The 22,497-nt window shown below is 38.7% G+C and overlaps 1 protein-coding gene across 8 annotated transcripts in view; it reads right to left on the bottom strand.

Moving 5' to 3' along the window:
• The window catches only part of LOC135203197 (unconventional myosin-Va-like), a 354,286-nt gene that overhangs the window by 135,218 nt on the left and 196,571 nt on the right, over positions 1 to 22,497 (bottom strand). For all 8 annotated transcript variants that reach the window (XM_064232942.1, XM_064232943.1, XM_064232939.1 and 5 more), the window contains 9 exons: positions 16,180 to 16,291; positions 15,289 to 15,500; positions 14,940 to 15,114; positions 8,622 to 8,843; positions 7,785 to 7,943; positions 7,511 to 7,664; positions 6,830 to 6,993; positions 6,597 to 6,695; positions 1,253 to 1,384 (listed from right to left, as the gene is read on the bottom strand). In XM_064232942.1, the coding sequence (XP_064089012.1) occupies positions 1,253 to 1,384; positions 6,597 to 6,695; positions 6,830 to 6,993; positions 7,511 to 7,664; positions 7,785 to 7,943; positions 8,622 to 8,843; positions 14,940 to 15,114; positions 15,289 to 15,500; positions 16,180 to 16,291 (1,429 nt within the window). The remainder of the gene's footprint in view (positions 1 to 1,252; positions 1,385 to 6,596; positions 6,696 to 6,829; positions 6,994 to 7,510; positions 7,665 to 7,784; positions 7,944 to 8,621; positions 8,844 to 14,939; positions 15,115 to 15,288; positions 15,501 to 16,179; positions 16,292 to 22,497) is intronic.

Raw genomic sequence — 22,497 nt, 5'->3', positions numbered from 1 at the left:
ACTGTACTCAACTGTCTTAACTCAAAATATGTAACCGCTTCCAGGAAAATATATAAGGGCACATTTGTCGTGAATTTTCAACAGTCTCTAAGGTTAAATGCCAAACTTGAAGCATTAAGCAAGAAGTTAAGTATGTCTTATTTTAACCAGACCACTGAGCTGATTAACAGCTCTAGGGATGGCCCAAAGGACTAAATATTTTTATGTGGCTAGGAAACAACTGTTTACCTGGCTTATTGTGGCATCCGAACCACATATCAAGAAATTAATTTCTAATCATCAGAAATAAATCGAACTCATGACTACTGAATCGGGAGGCAAGCATGTAACCCATTCTTCTAATGAAGAATGCATTAGGCAAAAAAAACGAGCAAACCACATACAGTCAACACAAGATTATACTAAACTCAACACTGGACCCAAAAAAAAAATAGTTAAAAGCTGCTCTAGAAAACCTGAGTAACAACAATATCTGGGATACTTAAAACGTGACAATATCACTGCCAGACAGGTAAAGTGAAAACTTTTATCAAGAACAGAAAAGTTTATCAGTAACTAAACTGAAAATAAAACATGGAAAATTCTGTAGATTCAGTCACTCTAAAATAAGAACAATAGTATGTGAAATTCACTTTCTGTTTCCTTTGAAACACTGAAAAATTACTGTACTAGCAAGATAGGAATTGGTTATCCAAACAGCATGGCCTCCTCAATAGCCACATCAGCAATGAGTATATATACATTCAGTATTTAATCTATATCCTTGGCAACTGGCTAGTCTCATTTACCTGAGAAATTACTTGTGTTGAAGAAAGATAATTATCTTTTCATGACATACTATTACCACTTGTAAAATACTGCATAGTACAGTAAATCAACCACCTTTCATCACATTTAATCAACGTGAATAACAATCACTATTTAAAAAATGTAGGTGCCTGACATATCACTGTTGGTTATGTGCCTAAATATTTTTATGGCAATTCTGCAATTTCACTACAATTTTTTGCAGTGTCAGTTTCCTCCCTGCAATCAAAAGTTCAATTCTGATTAGAAAATTTTAATTCCCTGCAAGAACCACCGGGTCTACATAGGGGTACATTGCGTGGGTCTCGATGGACTTGCTAAAGGTTACAAATAATATACAATTCACAAAGAACTCTTATTTTCTATAGTACTCACAACAAGACTAAAATCTTACATAGTAGGTACCCACTAAAAGCAAGAAAGAAAATCAGCAACTAAAACTTACCTTCTCTGGCACTTGAATCTTGATATCCGCATTAGGGATTTTCTGGGGAGATTCCCATTCAATGTTCTCTAAATTTCTACTGGAATCTGAATTTTCACTCATTCTGCTTCTGACTGAGCCATATCCAACATCCTGCAGATATAATGTAAATTATAAACTTCATCTATAGTGTTTCTAAATGGAAATTATCACCTAAAATCATTGTTTGTTCAGACATTTTAAAATTTTGCTATTATATAACATTAAAAGAAAATTATTCTCCCTCTAATATCTAAAGCACTATGACTTGTTTCTTCTCTGATCCACACACACTGCAAGGATTAATCTAAAAAGTACATCATAATTTATGCATTGTTTACACAATTTGTTCATAATTTTTTCAAGTAGTTTTCAGCATAAAACATACAAAACTTATATTTTACTGTACTGTGTTTGTTTACAGCATCCTTCAATAACAAAAATTAAACGCCTTAATACTAGATCCAGTCTTAAAAGTATTCCTACCAATTCACAATTAACTATTTTGCAAAATAAAACTTACAGAATTCCATTCCTGGGGTAGCATTCAAAAATAAACAGTAATCATGAAAACCTTATTCAAGACAAATACAAGATGCTCTTTATAAAGTCTTAAACTTGTGAAACTTTCATTGTTGAGTCATTCCATACCAATTTTTCCATAGATGACAATTTGAAAAATTAAAAAGGGGCTGCTAAAGAGTACCAAGATAGGCTCTTGTAATAAGAACATCCATAACCTATGCACAATATCATTCAATTATTTCTTCAGATTTCATATAACTAATATAATGATGTATTTGCTCTAGTATTAAAACAAACTCAAAACTAATCCATGAGCTTAAAGCAAGAAACTTTTACAAATTTATAAATATATTAAAACAATAATAATAATCAAGAGTGCATGGTTTTCAAAAAAGGAATGACTAAAATAAAATAGACGAAGACCCAGAAATATACAGAGACAGGAGAATTGACCAAACAATAACAGAGGACTGGCACAACAAACCAATGCACGGACAATACACGAAACAGACTAAAGAACTAGCCAGCGATGACACACAGCAATGGCTACAGAGGGGAGAGCTCAAGAAGGAAACTGAAGGAATGATAACAGCGGCACAAGATCAGGCCCTAAGAACCAGATATCTTCAAAGAACGATAGATGGAAGTAACATCTCTCCCATATGTAAGAAGTGCAATAAGAAAAATGAAACCATAAACCACATAGCAAGCGAATGTCCAGCACTTGCACAGAACCAGTACAAAAAAAAGGCATGATTCCGTGGCAAAAGCGCTCCACTGGAGCCTGTGCAAGAAAAATTTGCTACCTTGCAGTAATAAGTGGTACGAGCACCAACCTGAGGGAGTGATAGAAAACAATCAGGCAAAGATCCTCTGGGACTATTATCAGAATAGATAGGATGATACGTGCAAATAGACCAGACGTGACACTGATTGACAAAATCAAGAAGAAAGTATCACTCGTTGATGTCGCAATACCATGGGACACCAGGGTTGAATACAAAGAAAGGGAAAAAATGGATAAGTATCAAGACCTGAAAATAGAAATAAGAAGGATATGGGATGTGCCAGTGGATATTGTACCCATAATCATAGGAACACTAGGCACGATCCCAAGATCCCTGAAGAGGAATCTAGAAAAACTAGAGGCTGAAGTAGCTCCAGGACTCATGCAGATGAGTGTGATCCTAGAAACAGTGCACATAGTAAGGAAAATGAAGGACTCCTAAGGAGGCAGGATGCAACCCGGAACCCCACACTATAAATACCAACCAGTTGAATTGGAGGACTGTGATAGAGCAAAAAAAATAAAAATAATAATAACAATAATGATAATAATGATAATAATAATAGATACCCTAATCCAAACTGTAAGGATTGTATCTGGGGACATCAGGATGGAGTTCGGAATAGAACAACATGCCTTAGTCAACATACAAAAGGGCAAAGTAACAAGGACTGACGGGATAAAGCTACCAGATGGGAGCAACATCAAACACATAGATGAGACAGGATACAAATACCTGGATAATGGAAGGAGGGGATATAAAATACGATCAGGAAAGAATATATGCAGAGACTCAAGGTGATACTCAAGTCAAAACTCAACGCCGGAAATATGATAAAAGCCATAAACACATGGGCAGTGCCAGTAATCAGATACAGTGCAGGAATAATTAGTGGAATGGACAAAGGCAGACTCCGCAGCATAGACCAGACAACTAGGAAACATATGACAATACACAAAGCACTACACCCTAGAGCAAATACAGACAGACTATACATAACACGAAAGGAAGGAGGGAGAGGACTACTAAGAATAGAGGACTGCATCAACATCGAGAGCAGAGCAATGGGGCAATATCTGAAAAACAGTGAAGATGAGTGGCTCAAGAGTGCATGGGAAGAAGGACTGATAAAAGTAGACGAAGACCCAGAAATATACAGAGACAAGAGAATGACAAACAGAACAGAGGACTGGCACAACAAACCACTACACAGACAATACATGAGACAGACTAAAGAACTAGCCAGCGATGACACACAGCAATGGCTACAGAGGGGAGTGCTCAAGAAGGAAACTGAAGGAATGATAACAGCAGCACAAGATCAGGCCCTAAGAACCAGATATCTTCAAAGAACGATAGATAGAAATAACATCTCTCCCATATGTAAGAAGTGCAATAAGAAAAATTAAACCATAAACCACATAGCAAGCGAATATCCGGCACTTGCACAGAACCAGTACAAAAAGAGGCATGGTTCATTAGCAAAAGCCCTCCACTGGAGCCTGTGCAAGAAAAATTTGCTACCTTGCAGTAATAAGTGGTACGAGCACCAACCTGAAGGAGTGATAGAAAACGATCAGGCAAAGATCCTCTGGGACTATGGCATCAGAACAGATAGGGTGATACATGCAAATAGACCAGGCGTGACACTGATTGACAAAATCAAGAAGAAAGTATCACTCGTTGATGTCGCAAAACCATGGGACACAAGAGTTGAAGACAAAGAGAGGAAAAAATGGATAAGTGTCAAGACCTGAAAATAGAAATAAGAAGGATATGGGATATGCCAGCTGAAATTGTACCCATAATCATAGGAACACTAGGCACGATCCCAAGTTCCCTGAAAAGGAATCTGGGAAAACTAGAGGCTGAAGTAGCTCCAGGACTCATGCAGAAGAGTGTGATCCTAGAAATGGCACACAGTGAGAAAAGTGATGGACTCCTTAGGAGGCAGGATGCAACCCGGAACTCCACACTATAAATGCCACCCAGTTGAATTGGAGGACTGTGATAGAACTAAAAAAAATAAAAAAAATAAAAAAATAGTAATAATAATAATAATAATAGTAATAATAATAATAATAAAATAATATAATAATAATAATAATAATAATAATAATAATAATAATAATATATAAGCTTTTCAGTGCAAGGTAACCCAATACTACTCATAAAAAATACAAACATTATTAAAAATAAGGACTATATTGTTTCCTAGTTTACAAACAAAATGAGAAAAAGAGAAAGGACTTGGTACAAATAAATTAATTAACTATATGTAAGAAAACTTGATAACCGAGACTAATTTTGTCTCAACAGAAAAACTCCAGAATCAAACAAATGTTTAGAGGCTAAAGCATTAAAAATTATTTTGTTTTTCTTCTTCATAAACCATGAAAAACTGAAAATTTGAAAAAACAGGCATGGACTTTCAATAAAATTTCATAAGTTCACAAGGAAATGCTAATATAATAATATTTTTAGCATGCAAAATAGGTTTTAATAAAAAAAATATATTTCAAAATGACATCCTATAAATAATAATATATATAGTGAAATAACACTGCACAACTGTTCAAGATGACACAAGAAAATTTGTGACCTTAACAAACCATTTTTTTTAATCTCATAAAGCAAAGTCAAAAAAAAATTTCTATGCATAGTAGTGAATACATTCCACCAATTCATTAAGCACAAAGGTTACGGCAATGTTAAAGAGCATTCTTAAGGATTACAAAGTAGTAATCCTCAAAACAAGTATAGAAATGAAGCATAATTTGCAAAAAGCTGAAGGATCATGAACAAAATATGATTGGAATACATAGGAAAGCATATATATATGTAGTACAGTGTAAGAAGAATATCCCACACTAATCCCTTGAAAATCCAAACTTTATTAGTTACCGATGATACTCCATTCAATGACTATGGCTTCAAATAATAATCAGTGGAGATTCTTATATGTAAATGTTAAAATAAACCTCTTTACAAAAACAGCTAACAACAAACATCATAATGAAGAAAGAAATATAGAGAGTATATTATGTAGTATTCTGCACACTATGTGAGTGAAAATTAATGTTTAGCACTACCTAAATATGCTAGCTTTTGACAAAATTATAAATTTTACCATCCATTATCTGGATTTTGTGAGCATCCCAAAGGGATTTGGATAATCAAGGGATAATTACCGTATATTTCTGTGTATAAGGCAACCTTTAGATAAGACAAGGTAAAAAATTATAGCAAATTTTAATGAATTTATCTCATATCTGTAGTAAAAGACAACTGCTAAATTACAAAAACACCTGTGTATAGGTTCGCTTTTGGTCACCATTTATATTCGTGCATCATGAGACTTTTGAAGACCTAATTTTGAAGTTAATTTTAAAATTATTTCATCAAAATTATAATGAATTTTTAATGAAAAATGTTAGTGCGATACTGTAATTACACCATCATTAAAATTTCTGGAAGGTTTACCAAAGACAAGTGTTTCTGTGAGCAAAACCATAACTCGATGTCTACATTTTCTCACCTGGTCTCGCATATATAAAAACTGACATTAATAAGGAAATATTTCTCAAATATGCCAATAATATCTAGGATATAAATGTTTGACCATCTTTACTGTCAGTTTATATCATAATGTGAATCTTTTCGTATATGTCAGTGGTTATCGCACCACCGCTGATACTAGACTACCTATAGACATCACTTTCAAGGTTTGATTTTTAGAATGTTAGCATAAGAAAACTCCCAATTTAGGGGTGAATTTTAAGATTGAAAGGTTGTCTTATTCATGGAAATATACAGTACTTCACTGTACAGTCTGACTTCTTGAAAGGTGAAATTACTACAAAACCCACAACTTTTTCCATTTACTGGTATACATCATGTTCAATCCCTGAAAATGCAAAGAAGGAATCTTGAAACAGGCTTTGATGCAATGCTCGTAACAATGATACAAAGAAAAAATGTCTACAGTACAGAGACAACTGAGGTGTACTTACTTCATCACCCATCATGGAATTCAGATCCATGATATCATCTCTCACCAGTTCTGTGGGAGTGTCGCTAGCTCCACTATTGCTTACATTGCTGGCACTTCTCTGTAAAACAACCATCATGAAAGAGATAATAAAGAAAAACTTTTGCATGTTCAAAATGGATCTTTCTTCACTGATTTTCTTACAACACGAGTCTGAATGAAAATTAGTGCCTTTGCCAGGTCCACTTTACTTACCTTATGGCTGCCACCTTTAACCTTAGCAAGCTGCTCCTCCAAAATGTCATTCTTCTGCTCTAATCTATTGTACTCAGCTAATAGCCTCTGATAGGCTGCCTTCTCCTCTGAGCTTTCCATAATTATTTGTTGCTTCTCAGCTTCAAATTTTCTTCTTAGCAGTTCTGCAAAAATATAAACAGATGTATTCGTTGAGGTAATTAGTATTCTAGGATATAGCCCAAACAAATAATTTCATTATAACCTATTCTGAAAAAAGCATTCGATGAAAAGAGATCAGAATTGAATACAGGTTACATCAGGTTCGGGTTAAGTCATTCTGGACTTAAGGCGCTTGCCTCATGGTGCTGTTAATGGGCTTTATGGCCCTGTAACCGGGACTTAGAGCGCTGTTGCTTTATATTCACATTATAATAATTATGATTCGGGTTAAAGGTGATTTTCGGCTTACAGGGCCCTGCCGGGAACAGAGCCCCTGCCATAACCCAGGGACTGCCTGTACTACTAATAACCATCAAGTATTTTCTTTTCCCAATAAGAATTTCTAGCAGCCAAACACTCCCAAGAATTTGACATTTATGGTACGCAAATAGACTAAATTATACTTTTTCATACTGCAATCACTTGCTTCATGGAAAATTTTATATTGTGGCTTTTTTACTCATTTTATGAAATTCTCACCTTCGCCTTGTCTCATGACCTCTTCTTTTTGTGCCTCATTAAGTTCCTCAGTAAGCCTTGCATTTTCAGTATTAAGTCTTTCCACCAACTCACGGTTGTCCTTTTCAGCCTGCTCTTTCTGGGTCAGGATATCCATTTTCTCACCTCTCTCAAACTGTAATGAACCATAATGTGTAAAACAAACCATAAAAGTCTGATGATCATCAAACATTTTACTTGCACAAAGTAACAATGAAATAATGCCATATAGAAGTCACAATTTCAAACCATTTACCTCAACTTCTCCAGTGAGTTTTGTAACAAGGGCTTCAAGCTCTGTGACCCGATTAGTGGATCCCTTCAGTTGATTCTCTAGTGCTTTCATTTCAACAACCTGTGATTTCAACGTGGTAATCTCTTCCTTGTACGCCTTAATATTATTGTTTTCATGTTTCTAGAAAAAGAAAAAAAAAAATATATATGACAATTGCAAACATTATAAAACTTCAGCTTACCATAAATCAATTTTCTTTCCAGCACAATAAACCATTACAAGTTACATTATTTTTTGAACTCCAAGAAAGTCTGATGTTGTAAATATGTGGTATAAGTAATAATATGAACTTTTTGTATAATACTGAAAATTGTGAAAGTTAATATTCACCGACCTATTCCAATATAAAATTTCAAAACTTCCTACTAAAGGAAAATTTGGTTAGTGCCATTGCTCTACAAGTCTCAGGTTTGAGTAAATATTAAAATTTTCAAGGAATATATATATATGTACTTGTGGGATTCAATTTTCTCATGAAATCTCACAATTACAATTAAACAAAAACTTTAGAAATTCCTCAAAAAGACTATGTTCTTGGGTTTGACTTCAGCCAGGCATCATTGAAATCCTGACAACTATCAAAGTTCATTATGGCGACAAAATTACTCAAAAAATCTAAATAGTACCACATATGTGTATCTTAAAATGACCACATATGTGCACTATCTTAAAATGAGTCATGCATTCATCTATTTTAAATCAGTGGTCTGGTTAGACTGCATTATAAGAATAATACTTAATACTGTAAAAATCAACATTAATTTCTCATTTCAAACAGCTAAAAAATATGTTACAAACCATCTCTGTAAGTTTCTGTTGTAAGGAGATAATCTTATTTTCCAATCCCTTGTTCAGCTTCTTCTGATGTTCAATAGATTTGGCTTCTATCTTGAGTTTCTTCAACATCCTTCTAGCCAAGAAGCACCTGACCAAACCTTGCAAGGTGATAAAACCTCTGACAGCCATCCTAAAGTGTTTAACAGCAAGATACTTCCGAATATGCTTCTGAATGACGATACACTGAAACAAAAAATACAAAGGTTTGGAAAATCGAAGTATTATCCTATCAAAATATGCTATACAAGTTCAATGCCATGTTTTGATTATTGTATGAAGTTTATCCAAATACGTTCAGTACAAATATCACTTCATTATTTTAAAATCTATTTTTCCTCATCTCAATACTATATGAAGTCTTAATATTATTAATTATTCTTTACAGCTCTAAACATTCATACAGTACTTATACTTATCATCATAAAAGCCATGTTCCCTACAAGATATTTGGAGTTATACTAGTTTAAATGTTTGAGTTAGTTTGGTTTGGCTATGTATTTCAATGACCAGTTGAGTACTGAATACCATTGGATGTAACAACAACAACAACAACAACAAAAGGCTTTTTAAATGTTTAACACATACTTTATAAACACAAATAAAATTCTGCATTAGAATACAGTACACTTTTTCCAAAAGTGGAAACTGACACAAAAATACCAAATTTGTAACTAATTTGTATTTTTCATAACTAACAAACCTGAGGTCTTAACATTGGGATTTACTAGCGCCAAGCTGGAAACCGGTAGAATTAAAATTACACTTGTGAGATCCAGGGACTAATGGCATCTATACCAGGTCACGGGGCATGTATATCCAGAATGCCCATGGCTACCTGTGACCCATCAGTTATATTTCTAACCCAGTTTAGACTGCTAGAGGGGTGGTTCGAGGTGGGCCTTTAACTGTTAAGACCTCAGGTTTGTTAGTTATGAAAAATACAAATTAGTTACAAATTTGGTATTTGTTCATACACGAAACAAACCTTCGGTCTTAACATTAGGATAGACTTACTATTGGAGGGAGGTAAGTCTCTACAACTGACTGGGAGTTTGCCACCTTATCCATTTCCGAATATATAGGGAAATTCTAAGAGAATGGACAATGAACCTAGGACCAAAGATATAAGCGGATCTATTGGTTTTCTCCCACTGGGTGTAGATACCATTCTACTGTTTACTCTTGTCCCTTGCAACTGGATCCACCTTCACCCCTCTTTTCCCTATTATCCAGAGGGGTGTGTTGCTACTGAAAAGTATATTATCAGCTAAGATAGCTTCACAGTATGGCTGACCATCTCACCTGCATCTAGTCCGTTCCAGCACATGACGGTACTCTCCTTCATATTGCCCGTAGTTAAAGGAGTAGGAAGAAAGTAGTAAAGAAAAAAGACCAGTCATCCCATTCATTCTACTTTCATACCTTCATCTTAGACTAGACGCAAACTGACCCGCCAGGGGCACTGGATGAACTATATCACTTGTTGGGCCGCCACCACTGGACCCAAGGAAAAGGTGTCCAAGGATCTATGGGCAACATCTTTCAAATAAAATGAGGTGAAAGTTGTTTGGTGCTTCCACACACCAGCTTTCAGAATTTTTATCCACAGACATGTTCTTCTTAAATGCCAGGGAAGCACTCACACCCCTGATGTCATGAGCTCTAGCTCCCACCTGGCTATCTGACCCTCTGTCTTCTGCCGTATAAGCATCTCTGATCGTCTCCCTTAGCCAAAATGATATTGTATTCTTGGACACTTCCTTCTTGTTCCGTCCTGTACTTACGAACAACCTCTGGCACCCCGGCCTGAGGTGCCTTGTTCTCTTTAAGTACTCCCTTAGTGCCCTGACGGGGCACAGGAGCATCTCAGCTTTGTCGCTGTCTACAAAGTCTGCCAAGGAAGGTATGGTAAAGGAGTCGAATCTGCCGTCTACTATTGTTGGATTTTGGGTCTTGGCCACGAATTCTGGGACAAACTCACATACCATTGATCTCCAACCTCTCGAGTGCTTTATGAGATATGAGAGGCCATGTAGCTCCCCCACCCTTTTGGTTGAAGCCAGGGCCAATAAGAAGACTGTCTTCAGGGTCAGGCTCCTATCCGTGGACTGCCTTAGTGGTTCGTAGGGGGGTTTTGTCAGACTACTCAGTACCTTGGTCAGATCCCAATCTGGGGCTTTTAGCTCCTTTGGTGGGCATGACTGTTCAAAGCTCCTCATCAGCATGGCCTACTCCCATGAAGACGATATGTCCACTCCTTCATTCGTAAGACGAGTCTAGAGCCGCCCTGTACCCCTTCACTGCAGATACAGACATATGTTTTTCTGTTCTGAGATATATCAGAAAGTCTGCTAACTGCTGAATAGTGGTACCGAAGTGGAGACACGTTCCCTCTACGACACCAATCACAGTATGCTGACCACTTTCCTTGGTATACTGTCGCAGATGATTTTCTGATATTACCTGCCATCTGAGTTGCTGCTTTCTGCGAAAGACCCTCGCTCTCGGAGGAGATACTTGACAGTCTCCACCCGTGAAGCGATAGGACTTCACCGACTGGTGGTACCTCTCCACGTGAGGCTGACACAGAAGGTTGCTCCATGGAGGTAACTCTCTTGGCACATCTACTAGGAGTTCCAGTAGGTCTGAAAACCACTCTGCTTTCGGCCATAACGGAGCTACCAGGGTCATCTTGAGGTTCTGAGACCGCATTACCCTGTTCAGAACCTGACGGATTAGACAAAATGGAAGGAAATGCGTATACGTCCAGATTGTCCCAGGGGTGTTGTAGCGCATCTTCTGCTACTGCCTCTGCGTCCGGGACTACTGAACAATACACTTCCAACTTTTTGTTGGTACCTGGTTGCGAATAGGTCTATGATCGGTCCTTCCCACAACATGAGCATCCTGTCCACTACCTGTTGGTGTAGGGACCAACTCCGTTCCCAGAATCTGATCCCTGCGGCTCAACTTGTCGGCCACTATGTTTCTTTTTCCCGGAATATACCTGGCCTTGATGTCTACCAGGTTCTCTATAGCCACTGGTGAAGTTGAACTGTCATCACATGTAACTGCCGAGAAACTAGGCCTCCTTGCTTGTTTATATAAGCTACTACTGTGGTGTTGTCTGACATCAATACCACTGAGTGTCCCTTTACTCTCTCCCTGAATTCTTGTAGAGCCAGAAAAGCTGCTTTTCAACTCCAGCACGTTTATATGGAGTTCTCTGTCCTTGCAACTCCATTTTGCTGACACTCAACTCCTCCATATGGGCTCCCCAGCCTTCTAGTGACGCATCCGAGAACAGCAAGAGGTCTGGGGAGGATTGTTGAAGGGGGACACCCACTGTCAGATTGTCGTCGTTCACCCACCACAGCAAGTCTTTCCCTCACTTCTGCCGACAAGGAATTTGCACGTACGGGTGATCTACTGTTGGTGACCAAAACTCCTTCATCCTCCATTGTAGGGACCGAAGGTGTAGCCTTCCTTGTGGTACTAGCTTCTCCAGGGAGGTTAGGATTCCCAGCACCACCTGCCACTGTCTTGCTGGCTGTGTCTGCTTTCCCAGAAAGGCATTCACCACTTGTTTGCATTTCTCTACTCTTTGGTCTGTCGGGAATACTTTGGCTTGTGTTGTGTCTATCACCATTCCCAGATATTCCAAACGTTGACTTGGATCCAACTGCGACTTCTGCTGATTCACCACAATACCTAGGCTGTGACAAAGCTGCAGGAGGGCCGCCCTGTCCCTGAGTAATTTCTCCCTGGACTTTGCTATCACCAGCCAATCGTCCAGATATCTTATTAGCCTGATCCCCTGAGCATGCGCCCACGCCGACACGAGGGTGAAAACACCTTGTAAAAACTTGAGGAGACGTTGTCAATCCGAAGCACAGGACCTTGCAATTCGGAAAGCTTGTTCCCTGCCCAAGACTGAAGCGGAGAAATTTCCTTGAAGACTGATGGACTGGTATCTGAAAGTATGCGTCCTTTAGATCGACTGTCAGCATAAAGTCTCCGATTCTGACTGCTTGTAGAACCGTTTTCGGAGTTTCCATCTTGAAACTGGTTTTCCTTATAAACAGATTCAGCGTTGACAGGTCTATTACTGTCCTTTGGGTACCAGGAAAATTCTGCTGTAGAAGCCTTTTGTCGGACTGCATACTTGTTGCACAGCTCCTTTTTCCATCATCTTCTTCACTTCGTCCTGCAGAATAGTGGCCTTCTGAGATTTGTGGGCATAAGTGACGTGGGGTAATGGTTGATCTGTCAGGGGCGGGGTTACCTCGAACGGAATCAATACCGATCCTGAGAACATCCACCACCCACTGCTCTGCCCCTAGTTCCTGCCACACCTTCCAGTGATTTGCCAGGCAACCCCCCACTAGAAAATATTTTTAAAATTTTGGTTTACCACAAACTGGCCCAAAGCATTGTTTTCAAATCACCTGCACATCAGTACAGAAGACAACGGCCATCAACATAAACAAAGACATAGCACAGTTCAATGTATGTATTTATTTACTTATCAATAAAGCGAAAGACTTTATTTATAAATAGTGCGAAAGATTTTGCTCTGTTTTTCTTTTTCATCTGACCTACATAGTACACGTATTCTCCTAACCTAGCATATACTATGGAATATCATATACATAAGAATACAGTAGCCTAGCCTACACTAGACTCTAAACCTTTATGGTAAAGTAATTAATATAAGCCAATTCTGGAGGTTCAATACATTCTGACTGTGAAATTCAGTAAAAAATAATAAATAAATAAATAAGTGGACACGAAACAAAAATCAGCTTTGTTCCGACATCGGCACAATTGAGCGATGTCTGGCTGCTGATGGCTACGTATAATTACAAACTTAATGAATAATATGCATCTGTCCCAAGAAACTTGAAAAGTTATATATTATTTCACTGTATCCAATAATATTGTATGTATTCTCATATTATTGTATCTATAAAATAAGAACATAGCCATCAATGTTTTGGTCTGGAAATCAGCTGATGGTGATTAAGAGTTTATTTTGTTGCATTTACCTCAATCCTGTGCAAATTTTCTTGCTTCTAGTTAGCATAAACAAATACATATCTAGATATTTTACTTATATGAGACAAGGTCATTTTTCGTTATATGAAGAGTTTTTAAGTCAAAATGACTTGAATAAGCCTCATTGCGAAATACATTTTTTTTTTCATTAACAGATTACGTTGGGAGCACGATTATTGCGTAAAAAAATAAGAAGACACGATTCCGTTCGCTACTCTCAATTGCTTTCATCGTAATACAAGCTTACATAAAAATCTATCAGTCCTATTATACATAGTGTCATTTATAATGTAACTACGGTCATTGTTTACTATCGTACGATGGTTGAAATACAAGCAAATGGATGTTGCTGTTATCCAATTTGGTTGTACTACTTAGCAAAAAAAGTATGGAGTTCCCGAAGTCCAGGAATGTAACCCTCCTTACTACTGTTATTTCTTATGGGAAAAATATGTTTAAATAACACGTTTTTAATTAATGCGAGCTCTCCAGGAACATAACCCTCGCGTTAATTGAGAGGTGACTATACGTATATGGTAAGTATTTATTTGTGGATTTACTCAACCCATTCTGAGATCACAAGATAGATGCTGTTTATTATTATTTTTCCCACTCCTAATCACATTTTTTAAATTTTATTTTTCACCAGAACAGCAAATCCAATTTCACTTGACTTGCCTTGATTATACTGTACCACAATTGATATTTTGTTGTCTCATTACAGACTGCTTTAGTTACTCCTACTTTATACCAAAATTACTTTACACGACACACTATTTCTTTTCAACACTGCTAACAACTTCCTACTTTTTTCTACCGCTGTTCCATATTCACTGTGCTCACTTTCACTTTTCCTGATTAAAATTCTATTGCTATATGATAAAAATAATTCATCTTTTCCAACCGATACTAATGTTCTATACAAATAATACTTTCAAAAGTCTGCTATCATCGCATAAAATTTTTAAAATGTAAAAGCAACTTTAACCTTTGTACTGATCTGAAAAATTTACAAATGAAATGAAAATTCCCTTAAATAAACTGGCTGATCCAAGAGAATCTTAAACTTAGTATACTATATTAGTAAATACAATAATTCTACTTCACTGAACTTCCATATGGACAGCCTGTAATACGTATTTTGAAAAATGTATGTAACTATTTGAAGACCTTCTATTTGAATATTACTGAACATCATTAGCCTAACAGTTTTCTACTTACCGCTCTAACACGTCGCATGTGTTCGAAACGCTGCCGTGCCCAAGTACCACGTGCACGAGACTGTAACCTAATAACAGTGTACTTAAGTCGTTGATAGCGAACTCTCTTGAGCCATCCACGCATACATGCCTGAATTTTAATAGCTGCTGCAGTTTGACGCATATGGTGGACACGTCTGCAAACAAAGATTAACAGTGATTCATTGAATAACATTCCTTATCAAGTAGCTGAAGATTTTATAATACACATACTATATACATACAGAAAATACAAAAAAATTTTGCAAAACACACCCAATTTGAACAAATAGGTTATAAATTATGAGAAATAAAAGTTCCCTTCAACATACCTCCTGGCCACCATGCCTCTGGAGTACCTCTGAATAGTCAGTGCTGCACTTCGCATAGTTCTGTAACGTTTGCGAACAATAAACATACGAACATTCTTCTGAATCATAACACCACAAGCACACAGTCTGTCTGCTCTTAACTTCTCCATGTATGCAACCTGTCCTGCTCTGAAGAAGATTTTGGTGCGTCCAAACTTAAATTTATCTTCATCCTATAAATAAAAACAAAAACAAACTTCAATTAAAAGTATTGCTATAATTACAATTACCGTATACTATTTCAGAGTATAAGTCGACCCTTTAGCCAAAAAAATCATGCCAAAATTAGGGGGTCGACTTATCTAACGGTAACAAAAAGTGAATCTTTTTTATTTTGCCATATCGGTACATGAACCCAAGCTTTACAGTTGGCTAATAACAATGACAGCCTTGTTGAGGTAACTATGTATGTAAATACCAGTATTAAAAAATTTCACACTGTAATACGACAATAATAATACATTAGAACATCCATTACCTTAAATAAAATTTAAAAAATCAAAGTAACCTGAAGAAACCCCAATCGCACAGCAAGTGTAAACACTGCATAGCCATTTTATGATACGTTTTACCCTGCTGCTTATTTTGAGCGTACGATTGGCCTCACATTTTATAGGTCGACTAATATACCCGATATTAGTTAAAATCATAAAAATTTACTCAGAATTGGGGGGTCGACTTATCTTCCGGTCGACTTATACGCCGAAATATACGGTATTTCATATCACTAAATAAAAGTATTCTAATATGTAAACATGAAATCAAGCAATGTCAAATTTTAATTTAATGGAAGAATCTCAGTAATGAAGAACTTTCTCTTAGATATATAAAAAAATAAGTCATGATACATACACTGATCATATTGCTTATGATCTTCTGACAAGTAACCCGTACATCATTCCTTTGAATGTCTCTCGAGTTGCACAGCACTCGATACCGACAAAGAAATTCATTATAAGTCCACCTGAAAGTAATTAAAATTTTAGTCATTAGATTCCAAGATAAAATATTCATTCCCAAAATGTCTGTACTCCATACAGTCTGTTTTCAATACTTACTGTGATCATCATATAATTCATAGCTACATGGGACCAAAATTTAACTAAAAACTACTTATGCTTGTTCATTAAATATTTTAGCACTGCACACTCCTCAGAAACAATTTTATCAGTTTGATTGCAATTTATAAATGAATGGACTTTACATAAAAACTTCCAAATAAAAATGACATTTCCATAATAAAATAAAATTTTATCAACGTATAAGGCAGTCCCCGGCTCACGACAGGTTCAGCTTACAACGTTTCGAGGTTACAACGCTTTTCAATTATATTTATCAGAAATTATTTCCAGGTTTACGACGCATGTTCCAGGGTTACAACGCCTACAACGCTGATCTGGCAGAACAAATATGACTCCATTCATTAAGAATGGAGTTTACATAGTTTTTAATGCACCCAATGCATTAAAAGTAAGAACGGAACCCCCGTCGTAATCCAGGGACTGTCTGTAATTACCGAGAACAGGCAGTCCCCGGTTATTCGTAGGGGTTTCATTCCAATGGCTTGATAAGCAGAAAATGCCGATAAGAGAAAATTGGCAATTTTCAGCGCTTATCAATGCTGATAACCAGTTAATGGTGCCAATACTCTATCAGAACCAATATAACCAGAAATCGGTACTACTAGACAAGCACCATAAAACCAGATTGGTAAAAGCTGAGTCAGCCAATAACCAGAGACTGCTTGTAATTATATTGCCTAAAGTTTTATGCACCGGCAACTTAAATTTTTAAATTTGCAATAATGCTAGCTTGTGTGGGTTAGTTGGTCACATCCACTTTCTGGGTAAGGAAGGAACAACGCAGCTAAGAGTCATCAATTGTTTTCTGCCTTTACGTCCATATGAGGGGAGAAGGGTTTTGATTCATAATTACTTGGTAAATATATATAAATTTTATTTCATAATAAAAATGTCATTTTTATGCATGTAACTTACCAACACATACGTACTGCTGAATCCCACATTGCATTAGAGGTGGGAAAAAATATACTCCTATTCCCAAACATTACTGATGATAAAGAGTTAGAGAATATGAAATTGCTAAAATCAATACTTTCCTTTTTGTTTTGTTCCTTACCTGTTAAATGAGCTGTTGCACATACATACTGCCTCTGGTTGGCACTCATCTTAACTGCGTAGGGTGTGGCAAAGTAGCCCTGACGCATGTCTACATTAGTGGGAGCTTGTAGTGAGGGATAAGACCATTGGCTACTAAGTATAGTACATATATACTTAATTGCCCCTGCCCAAGGTGCAGTACCAACAAACCAATCGACCATCTGAGACCATGCTGAGCACTCGCTGAACCAATCAGTGCGTTCAACTGTAACAAGGTCGGCCAGGCATTAAAGAGTGCTGGAGCGTTAACAGGCGCTCTGGCATGACTGAATGCTTGGCCACCAGAGGGAGATCCATCACCAAATTCAGCATGGGCACAAATAAGAGCTTGGGAGCAAGAGGCTCTGGTGCTACTGCCTGCTCAGGAGCACATGGGAGCTCATGTGCCAATAGAAGGTTGCTCCTAGAAGTATTTTTCTTCAATGAACACCCTGACGTTAGCACAAGACCTTCTGTCGGAAAGCACTCTGGAGAATCCCAAAAACTACATGATGGTAGTCAGGGAGCCTTACAACACTTGCATGGCACTGCTGGAGAGTGAACACAATCTACTGCAGACCTTTTCAGAGGCCCCCATATGTCAATAAAGTGCCAGCAGCGCTTCCAGTCCGGGTGGGAAGATTCAGAACGAGAGGACAGTTGACTCACTTTCGTCTGGATGCCTTGCCAACAGCCATCAAAAGTTGTGACCTGGGACGCTACGACAGGTCCGACCAAGGGGGCACCTGTTCATGGGCAGACCAAACTGATCTCCCTTGGGCTTCCAGTATGACTGCTCCCTAGTGTAGGGGAGTACACCAGTGACCTTTGCCTACAAACTTCAGCAGGACGAACAGACACCTCCTCCAGTGTCACTTCACCAACATGCTTACTATCCACTTTGTCCATATGGACTTTCACTGATTCGCCAAATTGGATCACTGTGTCCACTACTATAAGACCAATCTTCTGGTCAAAATTACAATTCATTTTGACTTGAGTTTGGCAAGGGGGTCAAGGTCCGAAGTGATGGATCTGGGTAAAGGATCAGGTTGATTAGTTAAAGTATTAGGAATAGGGGACAAAGAAGGAGCGGGTACAAAAATTATGGGAATATCTACATAAGACTTACCAGAACTATCTTAAGTCTTATTCTCCACTGTTTTACTTTCGGCTCTAGTGGCTGCTGTAAGAGTCCTGTCTTTGTCTAATTTATTTAAATGTGATTCTAATACCCTCCATTTTTTGGCATTGTCATCATCACCATCATCGTCATCTTCGTTCGATCCCCCTTCAGGAACGAGGCTATCACAAAGGGTTTTGGCTTTAGTTCGAATGATGTTGGTATCGAGACTAACCTTCTTTTCCCGACAGTCTGTTATACACACTGATTTCGCATTCTCCATTTGCACAATCCTCTTATTACGAGGAGTCACAACGCGCTTAGTGTCCTTGGAGAATTTACTGAGGTAGTTTTACAGATTTTTAATTCATCTTTTTTTATGTAGCGAACCGTTGATTCATTCAGTCCGTACATGCGGGGAACAGATGATGTACAGGGTGTAGGACGTTTAGGAGCCATTTTCAAGGGCGTCACAAGCACTATTTTGCACAAAAAAAAACACAAAAGTACAGCTAAAACTTTCATGCGGCAAGAGTAAGCAACACGAGCGCGAGAACACAATGAATGTGGTCTTCCTTCACTGGGTGCTCGGCAGGGAGAGATGCTGGGTAACGCGTCTCTGCGGCTCGGCCAATCAGCTTGCGAGATTCAGAGCCGAGATGGCCAGCGAATCAGAGAGGTGGATTTTGAGTTACGTGTCATCTCCGTGTTGATACCTGATGTTCTAATGTACTCTCTCTGCCTTCTGCTAGCGCCCGCGACATTTTTCTCAACTTTGAATTTTTTATGAATATTTTTGAAAATTCCGCAATGCACTGAGGGCGCCAAACTTGAGGCGTGAAGTAGCGAGGGATTACTGTGCTTGGTAAGTTATACATAAAAATGATATTGTTATGATACAATAAAGTTTGTTCATACTTACCTGGCAGATATATATATAGCTGTATTTTCTGAAGTCCGACAGAATTTTAAAAACTTCCGACACAGCGAAATGACCAAGGCGCCACGTGGTCGGGCCCAGGTGGTTAGTACCCATTCCCGCCGCTGGGGGGCGGGTATCAGGAACCATTCCCATTTTCTATTCATAATTTTTATTTCCACTGTCCCCTGAGGGGAGGTGGGTGGGTACTTGATTATATATATCTGCCAGGTAAGTATGAACAAACTTTATTGTATCATAACAATATCATTTTGTTCATGAAACTTACCTGTCAGATATATATATATAGCTGAATCCCACCTTTGGAGGTGGGAAGGGACAGAATAGAAGGATTTTGGGAAACAAATGCATGCAGATGATTTACATCTTGGTTCCACCTGTTAGCATAGCTGGCTTCGTGGTTACTGCCACGTAAGTCCTGCTTGTGCTACTAGAGTTGCCCAAGCGAAGGCGTAAGAGACCTATATAGCTTGGTTGCACCTCCAGATGGATGCTGTCAACAGGGCGAGACCACGACGTGACTTAGACCCATATTGACCATACCATGAGGGCTAATAAGTAAAATAAATATATATATATATATATCACCACCTGACCAACCTAGCCAAAGTTAATGGTGTTTTAACTAAGGCTTAAGAGTCAGAAGTCGCCGTTGTCGGCGACTCAACAACTAAATTAAGAGCTCTTCCTAACCATTTTCTACAGGATAGGATGAGTGGTACTTCTTGCCCCCAAGATTGTGTCTGCAGACACGTATGGCCCTAGCGAGCAGCAGATCTCATATGCCATCTTCACATCTCGCAGGGAGTGTGAAGTGAACTCAGAGTTGCTTCGCTAAAAACATGGTACTCAGGATGTTGCTGAGTGCCATGCTCTGTTGAAATGCTTCCGAGGCCGCGCCCTCACCTCGTGAGCATTCAGATAAAAAGATTTCAAATCTTTGTGCAAACACAATGAAGGAGCATTTTTGAAAGAACTCCTTAACACTAAAGCCAGGGTGTTCTTCGATATGGGCAAGTCTGGTCTTTTTCGGAACACTGCAGATTGCCTGAATGACTTCGACTTTCTTGGGTTTTATGTAGATAAAACTTGAGAGACCCGACAGGGCACAGGACTCTCTCTGGCTCCTGCCCACTAACTTGTGTCATCCTTGCTTCCAAGCTCCTGGCCCAAGGACAAAACGGGTTTCCATTCTTAGGCCACAACGGAAGGCTTAGAGAGCACACCGCCTTGTGTTCTCTAAAGCCAAAACTTGTGACGATGGCTTAAAATTTCACTAACCCTCTTTGTCGTATCTAGGGTGGTTAGAAGAAGGCCTTCCTGATCACATGCAAGAAGTTAACAGGTAGGAGAGGTTCGAATGCTTTGACATCAAGAACTTCAGACTACGTCTAAGTTCCATATTGAAAGCTTCGATCTGGACATGCACAGTCAGTCCGTCTGTACTAAAGTCAGGTGACCGACCAGTTAACCAGTCAGACGAATCAAGGACAGCAAGGCTGTACCCTGAAGACCATAAGGCACTATTCTTCGCTGAAGGATGAGTGTCTGGACTGCCTGGGCGATTCAATCTAAGCAAACCTTGGGGGTGTATCAAACGCAACCCAACGTCGTCAGCGAATCAACTCCTGACTCGAGCTTCTGGTGCCAGGAGAAAGGAGCGAGGAGCAAAAAGGCGATTCAGTCCCGAAGGAAGAATGCCTGACAGTCCAACCTGGTCTCATGTTACACGATCATCGGGGGTGTATAAACGCAACCGACTTCGTCAACAAGAAACTCAGGGCTACTATATGTCGCCTGATCTCGCACGAGTGCCTGACTCCGAGAAAACAGGTGAGACAAAAAGTAGATGGTGAGCGAGTTTCGAGATTCCACAGAACTCAAAGATCGTGAAGGGCTTTGTTGTTGTTTGACAGACGCAAATCTCTGAGCCCAAAGGCCGTCAACAACATATTTGCATATTCTTTAATAGTTGTGACTGCCAGCTTATCCATTCTTCAGACGGAAATGGAAGACGGTAATCTTATTCCTGTCAACATCTCGATAGTCTGAACGTAGTCAGACTCAGAGCGGAGAGGTTATAGGTACCTTTCGAGTTAGAGTAGACCGACTCTCTCGGAAAGTCCTTGGAAAGTGATCTAGGAAGTATGTGACCTCTGTGAATCCAGGATCCTGAGGCCAACATGGGGCGATCAGCGTCATTGTCGCTCCCTGTGACGTCATAAATCCTCTTATTACATTTCCTAAGCGATTGAAAAAGGGGAAAAGAGACTAAACATTCATCCCCGTTCAATATCATAGGATGGCGTTTAATGGTACCGATCCCGGATCGAGAATAAGGGAGCAGAGAAGAAGAAGCCTCTTCGTCCTCAACATATCGAAGAGAAGAATGAAAGGGCGTCCCTGAAGTCTACACAACTCTCAACTTACTTCTAAAGAAAGATTCCACTCGGAAGTGAATAGTTGCTGCCGTCGATCGAGACGATTCGAACGGACTTTTGTAATCCTGTAACGAACCTGTAGAGGATCGTTACATTCTACGCCTGTTGTTATAATAGGCTCTTTCTCGTAAACTCGAGCAGGGACCGAGAGAAAGATACTTGTTAAGAAATGAGAGAGCTGTGGAAAATCAGAGTTGATGTGGACCACTGGTTCCAAAAACTCGTTTCGAGGACTGGAGGGACGACCGAATTGCATTTACTTCTTTCAGATTAAGATCCAGGACATCTGAAAAACTCTATCCAGATGTCCGGCACCTTCTTTCTATCATGACGCACTGAGAGATGTTCAGAATCATTCCTAGACCTTGAATAATATTTCAGTTTCCCGGTAGGAAAAAAACTGTGGTCTGAATTGCAGTCTATTCGGGGGAAACAAACTTCTTCAGAAAGGAAATGGTCCCAGCAAGCTCATCCATTCCCTCCCCGAGTATGCTTACTTCCCTAATA

This window comes from Macrobrachium nipponense, chromosome 33 (assembly GCF_015104395.2).
Source record: "Macrobrachium nipponense isolate FS-2020 chromosome 33, ASM1510439v2, whole genome shotgun sequence".
Classification (NCBI taxonomy): domain Eukaryota; kingdom Metazoa; phylum Arthropoda; class Malacostraca; order Decapoda; family Palaemonidae; genus Macrobrachium; species Macrobrachium nipponense.
Note: the sequence above shows the minus strand (reverse complement) of the source record. Positions and strands in the feature narration are given on the sequence as shown.